The 9,545-nt window shown below is 55.2% G+C and overlaps 1 protein-coding gene across 1 annotated transcript in view; it reads right to left on the minus strand.

Moving 5' to 3' along the window:
• Window positions 1-4,532: 4,532 nt before the first annotated feature.
• Window positions 4,533-9,545, minus strand: part of PERM1 (PPARGC1 and ESRR induced regulator, muscle 1) — an 8,890-nt gene continuing 3,877 nt past the window's right edge. Inside the window, exons 2-4 of the mRNA XM_057388147.1 lie at window positions 8,904-8,972; window positions 8,583-8,722; window positions 4,533-4,819 (exon numbers count right to left, since the gene is read on the minus strand). Of these exons, the coding sequence (XP_057244130.1) occupies window positions 4,740-4,819; window positions 8,583-8,722; window positions 8,904-8,972 (289 nt within the window). The 3' untranslated portion in view covers window positions 4,533-4,739. The remainder of the gene's footprint in view (window positions 4,820-8,582; window positions 8,723-8,903; window positions 8,973-9,545) is intronic.

The raw sequence follows: 9,545 nt of genomic DNA on the forward strand, positions 1-9,545 counted from the left end.
GGAGGATTTCCAGGCTCCTGAGTGTCTCCAGCTCAGCTCAAGCTCCTATAAATCCTTAATCCTCGACCAAAGTCTGCCCAGGCCCGGTCAGGCAGTGTGACCTGGCCGGGAAAATCAGACTTTACCTTTCTGCAGAGCTTTGCTTTTCTCAGTCTGGTCCCCCCCCTGACCCTTTTTTTCCATCTCTGGAAAGCCAGAGCACCCCATGGTGTCTGATTTTCAAGCCAAAATTAACATTTTTTCTTAAAAAAATAGAGAAATTTAAAAAAAAAACAATCAATAGAATATTGATCTTGTAACCTGCTCCTTTGGCTGTGGGAGTTGGGAGAAAATCTCAGTGACAGAACACAAGGTGCAGCAAAAATCAGCCCTTTTCCCATCTTTTTATTGTTTTAACGGATTTTGGGAATTCCTCGGGGTGCGGTTTGTGTGAACGCGTCCCTTCCAGCTCGAAACCACAATGGAAATTTGGGGAAGGAGCCTCCCGGAGCTCCGAGGAGCTGAGGAAATGCGGGATCCGCTCCGGGCTGTGATCAGCAAATCCCTCSGAGCCCTGCGGGTGGGAGAATCCCCCCAAACACGCGGAGCTCTCCCGAGTCCCCCAAACTCCTCCAGAGGGCAGGAAAAACCCAGAAACAACCACAGAAAATCCCAAGGGAAGTTTCGCTCCGTTTCATCACCCGGAGGTGGAGCAGAAATCGGAGCGGAGGAACCGCCGCGGCCAAAGGGGAAAGGAGAGGGATGGAACGGGGGCAGCTCCTCGGGGCMGCACCTGCCTGACTTTTTCATGTTTTTTTGGCACGGGGAGGTGTCAGATGAGCGAGCGACGTGCGGGGCACMGCGAGGGAGGGTTGGCACCGCTCCCGGCACGGCTCGGACCGGGCAGCGACCTCGGGGCACGGAGGATGCACCCAAAACTCGCTGCTGCACCAGGAGTGAGGTCCTGGTTGCCCACAGCAGGTCAAAACCGTCAGAACTCATCTGTCCCCGCAGCTTTTATCCCGGAAAAACCCTTGAATATTTGAATTTGGGGAGGTTTAATCCAAATTTCAGCCGCGGGCAAAAAAAAAAAAATCCCAGGCACGTTGGTTTTGCTGTGAGGGAGAGGAGAGAGCTTTAAAGGTCAGAGAACAGAGAAACATTAAAATTTCAGGCTGCTCTGCTGGAAGAAGCTCCCAGATCTCCTGACACCGGCGGCAGCTCTCGGTAATTCCTCTCGCTCCTGAAATATTCATCTCATCCGCTCCTGCCAGGATCAAACGGAGCGTGGAGCGCGCCTGTGACCTGCAGGACCTGCTGGCACCTCGGGGACTTGGGGCACGGAGAGGTGACAGGTCCTGTTGATGGCAGGGTTCGGGTTAGGGTCAGGATTAAGATCAGTCCACCCCATAGGGTTAGGATCAGGGTTAGGGTCAGGATTAGGGTCAGGGTTAGGGTCAGGGTTAGGGTCAGGATTAGGATCAGGGTTAGGGTCAGGGCCCGGGTTATGGTTAGAGTTTGGGTTAGGATTATGGTTATGGTTAGGGTTATGATCAGGGTTAGGGTCAGGATTAGGATCAGGGTTAGGGTCAGGATTAGGATCAGGGTTAGGGTCAGGGTTAGGGGCAGGATTAGGGTCAGGATTATGGTTATGGTTAGGGTTATAATTAGGATTAGGGCCTGGGTTCGGGTTTGGGTTAGGCTCAGGGTTAGGGTTATGATTAGGGTTTGGATTAGGATTATGGTTATGGTTAGGGTTATAATTAGGGTTAGGATCAGGGTTAGGGTCAGGGTTAGGATCAGGGTTAGGGTCAGGATTAGGGTCAGGGTTCGGGTTCGGGTTAGGCTCAGGGTTAGGGTCAGGATTAGGATTAGGGTTATGGTTAGGGTTATAATTAGGGTTAGGGCCTGGGTTAGGGTCAGGGTTAGGGTCAGGGTTGGGGTTATGATTAGGGTTAGGGTAAGGGTTAGGTTCAGGGTCAGGATTAGGGTTATGGTTTTGTTAGTGTTTGGGTTAGGATTATGGTTATGGTTATGATTAGAATTAGGGTCTGGGTTAGGGTCAGGATTAGGGTCAGGGTTAGGGTCAGGGTTCGGGTTTGGGTTAGGCTCAGGGTTAGGGTTATGATTAGGGTTTGGGTTAGGATTATGGTTATGATTAGGGTTATAATTAGGGTTAGGGTCAGGATTAGGATAAGGGTTAGGGTCAGAATTACGATCACGGTCAGGATTAGAGTGTCCCAGGCAGTGTCCCAGAGGGTCTGGCACGGGGACTGTGCTGAGGACAGGGGACACAGCCCCATCCCCCGCCTGCCCCGTCCCCAGGGCTCCAAACCCATCAGCTCCATCTGTTCTGGACCCCAAACACACAGGGTTCACCCTCCTCTAAACCCCAGCACTCCCCGCAGACTGAGGGCTGGGCACGAGGGTGCTAAATGAGACTGAACTTTATTAGAAGCTTCCAGAATATTCCATCTGCTGCTCCCTCYCCCCGCAGAGCCCCTCCCAGCGGTGCCCAGCTGCTCTGGGCCATACAGAGCCCGTCCCTCTCCAACTCACAGCCCCAAATCTCCCGTCAGGGATAACCCATGGCCTCCAGCCCGGCCCCACACACATCACTGACACCATTATTAACATTATTATTAACATATTAACATCATTAACATCATTATTAACATCTCACGGCACTCTCAGCACAAGGACAGGAACCTCCCCTCGCTGTTTTTGGGGACAATCCCCAGGCCCAGCTCCTGCAGAGCTCACAGACGGACAGACGGACRGACAGACCCACACCGCAGCTCTGGGCTGGCTGCCCTCAGTGCTCCATCCCATATTTGTGTCATCTCTCACTTCCCAGACCGRTGAGAGAAGGAAAATCCTGAAAGAGGGTGGCATTGGGAGAGGGGAGAAACTGAACCACTTCCTTTTCATTTTTCCTCCCAAATTTTTTTTTTTACTCCCTTCATTTTTTTCCCTTCTGGGCCCCCTCGAGCCCTTCCCCAGCCCCCCAAGTCCCACCCTCCCCTCACCCCACAGCTCCCCCACCCAGCTTTGCCTCTCTGGGGTGGGAGGCACCAGAGGAAATAAATCAAATTTATAAAAGGAAATAAATCAGATTAACAAAGGAGACCCTGCTGATCAGCACGGCCAAACTGTCCACGTGTTTCTCCCTCCCCTCCAACATCCTCCTGCTCTGTTCCCTGATCCTTTCCTGAGCTCAGAACCCTTTCCTTGCTGCCTTTCCCAAATCCTCCTGCCCTATTTCCTGATGCTTCCTTGAACTCAGAACCCATCTGCCCTTCCCAAATCCTCCTGCCCTGTTCCCTGACACTTCCCTGAGCTCAGAACCTTTCCTTGCTGCCTTTCCCAAATCCTCCTGCCCTATTTCCTGATGCTTCCCTGAACTCAGAACCCTTCTGCCTTTCCCAAATCCTCCTGCCCTTTTTCCTGACGCTTCCCTGAGCTCAGAACCCTTCTGCCTTTCCCAAATCCTCCTGCCCTTTTTCCTGACACTTCCCTGAACTCAGAACCCTTCTGCCTTTTCCAAAAATCCTCCTGCCCTGTTCCCTGATGCTCCCCTGAGCTCAGAACCCTTTCCTTGCTGCCTTTCCCAAATCCTCCTGCCCTATTTCCTGATGCTTCCCTGAGCTCAGAACCCATCTGCCTTTCCCAAATCCTCCTGCCCTTTTTCCTGACACTTCCCTGAACTCAGAACCTTTTCCTTCTGCCCTTCCCAAATCTCCTGCCCTGTTCCCTGACCCTTCCCTGAGCTCAGCCCCTTTCCCAAAAATCCTCCTGCCCTTTTTCCTGACGTTTCCCTGAGCTCAGCCCATTTCCCTGCTGCCCTTCTCACCCTGTGCGTTTCCTCAGGACCCTCCCTGGCTGCTCTTTGCCCTGGTTCGGGCTGGGTGACCCCTGCCTGTCCTCTGCTGTGGCATTGGGACAGACAGGGACACAGGGACAAGGACAGACAGGGACACAGGGACAAGGACAGACCCATTCGTGCCCTGGCTCATAGGCACGTGTGACAGAAACCCAATCCCAGCTCCTGAGCACGGAACGGAGTGAAATCCGAGAGGATGAGTCCCCCTGGAGCCCTCAAAGCGGCCATGGGAGCCCTGGGCTGTGCCAGGAGAGCGGCTCCTCCATCCCCCGGAGCTGCTGCCCAGCCCAGGCTCAGCCAGGCTCAGCCCAAAGCTCTCTCTTTTCCTCGCTCATGGTTATCCCGGCTCCTCTGCCGGGATGGAGCATTTCCCAAAGCTCTCTCCTTTCCTCCTCACGGATATCCCGGCTCCTCTGCCGGGATCAAGCTCTGCCCAAAGCCCTCTCCTTTCCTTGTTCATGGTTATCCCGGCTCCTCTGCCGGGATGGAGCATTTCCCAAAGCTCTCTCCTTTCCTCTCCTCTCCTCCTTGGCGGATATTCCTCTTCCCCGCTTCCTCTCGCCGTCACCCCAGCGCCTCCCTGTGCCTCCAGGTGACTGCAGCGGGCAGGAGCGCTCGGCAGCGCTTGGAGCAGACCCCGAGCATTCCCGGGGAAGGGCAGAACCAGCCCCGAGCCCCTCTCCTGTCCCGCTCCGTCCCCGGGAGGGCCCCGCTCCCTGTGCCGTGCTGTCCGGTTGGGGATGGGGCCGGAGAAATGCCGGTGTTGGGCTCCAGCCCCTTCCCGCTGTCCAGAACCGAGTCCAAATCTCTGCCTGCGCGGATAGTCCCAGTTTTTGTCGTCTCCCGGCCGCGGGCAGCGCCTCCGGAGGGGCAGGGGTTAAGTCCGGGGGTGCCCTTCCCTGACCTGCCGTCGGAAGTAGCGGATGGCCGAGAGGGAGCCGAAACCCGCCAGGAACACTGGAAAAGAGCCCAAAACGTTCCCACAGTGACTGCGGGTGCTTCTCCCGCACCCCGGGATCTGCTCCCAGCCCTGGGGATCACGGACTGCCCAGCCCGGGGGACACAGAGGGGTCACTCCTCTCCCTTCCCCACCCCGTTCCTGCTTTTCCTTTTCATTCCCAACACTGTGGAATTTGCTCCCGGTGCGTTCCCGGCTGCCCACAGCCCGACCGGCCACATCGATCCTGGAGTTTGGGTGTTAATCCTATAATTTGGGTGTTAATCTTATAATTTAGGTGCTAATCCTATGATTTGGGTGCTAATCCTGTAATTTGGGTGCACCGTTCCACAAAAAAAAATTGCTGTTTTTAAGGAAAACACTCAGCAGGCTCCACTGGTGATGGATACACAGATCCAAGTGGGGATTTCATGGATTCGTTGGAGCCACAGGTTCAGGTGGAGATTTACTCTTGGTCACCCTGGAAAAATTTCACCGGGGCTTCAGGGCATCACCTTTATTTTCCGCTTCTGTTTGGACCAGGAAGATGCCAAGAAAAAYCCCATTTTGGGGATTATCTGTGGATTTTCTAATCCCAGCCAAAACCGGAAAAAATCCAAAACTCCAAATCGAAAAATGTAGGGACATAAGAAATAATTAATGGGGATTATACAAAAAAAAATCGAGCTCTGCTCTGTACCTGCAGTTTTTGATTTAGTTTATAAGAGATATTAAATTCTCCCCGATTCTCAAGCAAAACTGGGAATCCACACTGGGACTGCCCAGTTTAAATTCAGATTTTTGATTTATGCGTTCGAGGGGCATAAACTCAGCTTTTGAGGAGCCAAAACCCTGAAGGGAATGGCTGCTGTGGAAGCACTCCTGCCTCCCTCCTCCCCGCGTTATTCGAGGAGCGGATCCCGTGTTCCGCACCTTTCCCAAAACTCCATCCCAAATTCTGGAGGAGGAGGAGAAGGGCAGGAGCTCCTTGTGACGATGGCACCGATTAGCTCAGGACAGCCTGAGCTAATGAGCTATTCCCAGCCCGGGGTGTCGGCTTCCTGCCTGACCTTAGCAGGGAACATTCCTCGCCTGGAAAAGCAGCGGGAATGGTTTGTTCCCGGCRTTTCTTCCCGTGGAAAGGCGCTCTGGGGATGGATCGGGGGGATTTGCAGGAACTGGGGATGATGCACTGGAGGGGGATCCAGGGCAGGAATTGGGGATATTGCCCCAGAGGGGGCTGGATCTGCTCCATCCAGGGCAGAAATTGGGGATGATGCACTGGAGGTGGCTGGACCTGCGGGATCCAGGAATTCCAGGGCAGGAATTGGGAATGATGCTCTGGAGGGGGATCCAGGGCAGGAATTGGGGATGATCCACTGGAGGGGGCTGGACCTGCGGGATCCAGGAATTCCAGGGCAGGAATTGGGAATGATGCACTGGAAGGGGCTGGACCTGTGGGATCCAGGGCAGGAACTGGGGATGCTCTTCTGGAAGGGCTTTCCAGGGCTGGACCTGCCTCAACCAGGGCAGGAATTTGGGATGATGCTCTGGAAGGGGCTGGATCAGCATCCCCATCCAGGGCAGGAATTGGGAATGATGCACTGGAAGGGGATTCAGGGCAGGAACTGGGGATGCTGCTCTGGAAGGGGCTGGACCTGCAGGATCCCGGTCAGGAATTGGGGATGATGCTCTGGAAGGGGCTGGATCTGCGGGATCCAGGGCAGGAATTAGGAATGATGCTCCGGAGGAGGCTGGATCTGTGGGATCCAGGAATTCCAGGGCAGGAATTGGGAATGATGCTCCGGAGGGGGCTGGATCTTCTCCATACAGGGCAGGAATTGGGAATGATGCTCTGGAAGGGGCTGGACCTACGGGATCCAGGGCAGGAATTTGGGATGCTCTTCTGGAGGGGGCTGGATCTGCGGGATCCTGGAATTCCAGGGCAGGAATGGGGAATGATGTTCTGGAGGGGGGTGGATCTGTGGTATCCAGGGCAGGAATTGTGGATATTGCCCCAGAGGGGGCTGGATCTTCTCCATCCAGGGCAGGAATTTGGGAATGMTGCACTGGAGRGGGATCCAGGGCAGGAATTGTGGATGCTGCTCTCCCTGAGCCATTCCCAGCGATCCCCACTCTGGCTGGATTCAGCGAATTTGTGTTTCCCCATCTTCCTCTCCTCGCACCAGCTGTGGTTNATTCCTCGCCTGGAAAAGCAGCGGGAATGGTTTGTTCCCGGCATTTCTTCCCGTGGAAAGGCGCTCTGGGGATGGATCGGGGGGATTTGCAGGAATTGGGGATGATGCTCTGGAGGGGGATCCAGGGCAGGAATTGGGGATGATGCTCTGGAGGTGGCTAGATCTGCGGGATCCTGGAATTCCAGGGCAGGAATTGGGAATGATGCGCTGGAGGGGGATCCAGGGCAGGAATTGGGGATGATCCACTGGAAGGAGCTCTTTGGGGCTGGACTTGCTCCATTCAGGGCAGGAATTTGGGACGCTGCTCCGGAGGGGTCTGGATCTGCTTCATCCAGGGCAGGAATTGGGAATGATGCTCTGGAGGGGGCTGAGCTTGTGGGATCCTGGGTAGGAATTGGGAATGATGCACTGGAAGAGGCTCTGCAGGGCTGGACTTGCTCAAGGGCAGGAATTTGGGGTGCTGCTCTGGAGGGGGCTGGATCTGCTCCATCAGGGCAGGAGTTTGGGGCGAGGAATTGGGGATGGTGCTCTGGAAGGGGCTGGACCTGTGGCATCCAGGAATTCCAGGGCAGGAATTAGGAATGATGCGCTGGAAGGGGCTGGATCAGCATCCCCATCCGGGCTGGACCTGTGGGATCCAGGGCAAGAATTGGGGATGATGCTCTGGAGGGGGATCCAGGGCAGGAATTGGGAATGATGCTCTGGAAGGGGCTGGACCTGCGGGATCCAGGGCAGGAATTGGGGATGATGCGCTGGAGCGGGCTGGACCTGTGGGATCCAGGAATTCCAGGGCAGGAATTGGGAATGATGCTCCGGAGGGGGCTGGATCTTCTCCATCCAGGGCAGGAATTGGGAATGATGCTCTGGAGGGGGCTGGACCTACGGGATCCAGGGCAGGAATTTGGGATGCTCTTCTGGAGGGGGCTGGATCTGTGGTATCCAGGGCAGGAATTTGGGATGATGCACTGGAGGGGGCTGGATCTATGGGATCCAGGGCAGCAATTGTGGATATTGCCCCAGAGGGGGCTGGATCTTCTCCATCCAGGGCAGGAATTTGGGAATGATGCACTGGAGGGGGATCCAGGGCAGGAATTGTGGATGCTGCTCTCCCTGAGCCATTCCCAGCGATCCCCACTCTGGCTGGATTCAGCGAATTTGTGTTTCCCCATCTTCCTCTCCTCGCACCAGCTGTGGTTTGAGACGAGAGAATCCCACAGATCTGGGAGGAATTGCGGGGTTTGGTGCAGCAGGATGRTGCTGTGTTTAGGGACGAGAATTAAACCTTCCGAGCACATCAGGAAAAAGCGGGAATTTTGTTCCCTAATTCCTAGGGAATCCTCTCTCCTGACAAACTGGGGACTGGAAGGAGCAGCACCAAGGCTATGGACAGAGCTCAGCTCCAGCCAGCAAGGAAAGCACAAAAAAAAAAAAAATCAGGATTATAGAAGAGACGAAGCACGGAAAGGATTTTGAAAAAGCAGGAAAACGCTGCATTTCCCCACAGGCAGCAGGAGGGATCGATATCCCCGCTCTCCTCCCTGCCGAGTGTCCCTCGGGGCCCTTCCCACCCTCCCCCAGTACGTACTGGTTTTCCAGGCATCCGGAGCCTGCAGGTCGCATGTCTTCACCGCCCAGGASGCGAAGGCGCAGAAGACGAGGCACATGTCCTTGTGGCTCAGCACCCGCGGGTCCCCCGCTGCTCCTGCCACGAGAGGAGCACGAGGTCTGTGCCACCTCCCCTGCCACCCCCCGGTCCCCCGGGCACAGCAAATCCAGCTGGCATTCCCGGGGAACCGTCCCCGGAGGTGTTTTTTGTCACCCGGCTCTGGTCAGGACTCAGGTGCGTTCCCAAAGGACAGTGGCTTTTCAGTCCCCTCTTTTTTTCCCCGCTCTCAGTCTTAAAAACTCCGAGGAAATGTTTTTTAAAGCCTCCCCCAGGATTTCTGGCTGCTCATCACCTCCCTGCGGATCTTCTCTGCGGCGGCTGGGATTGGGTCAGGGGAGCAGATTTGGGAGCAGATTTGGGACAGAGCCGTTCCTGGGGCCACCAGCGAGGTCCCCTCCTTGTCACCAGTGTCACCCAGCTCTGGGACAGCCCTGAGAGACCCCAGAGCTCGGTTCTCACCCCATCCCACCCCTCCAGGGATGGAGACACCCCCGAGTGCCCGGCACTCCCTGCCCCGCTGCASCTCCAGCCTCGCAGATCTCAACATYGGGTTATTTTTGCTCCTATTCATCYKTCTTTTAATTAAAACYGGCTTATTAATTASCTGGGACCACCCCAAAAKGTTTTTTCCTCCGTGCAAATAGACTGGAAGCTCAATTTTAAGGCTCTCTTYGGGATGACTTCCTCATTGTTTGGGTTTAAAATGAACTCTGGGGTTCCAAGCACCAGAGATAAACCCCTGCCTGTCCTCGAGGGCCAAACTCCTCCCTTTATTCCCATTTCTCCCCGCTGCCTGCAGGAACAGGCAATGTCCAGTGTTTTCTGAGCTCTCCGGAGGGTTTTTTTCCTAATCAGAGTGGGATTTACAACCCCAGATTCCCT

The sequence above is a fragment of the Malurus melanocephalus genome, unplaced genomic scaffold (genome assembly GCF_030028575.1).
Source record: "Malurus melanocephalus ecotype Western Australia unplaced genomic scaffold, MMel_1.1 scaffold_1611, whole genome shotgun sequence".
In the NCBI taxonomy this organism is placed as follows: domain Eukaryota; kingdom Metazoa; phylum Chordata; class Aves; order Passeriformes; family Maluridae; genus Malurus; species Malurus melanocephalus.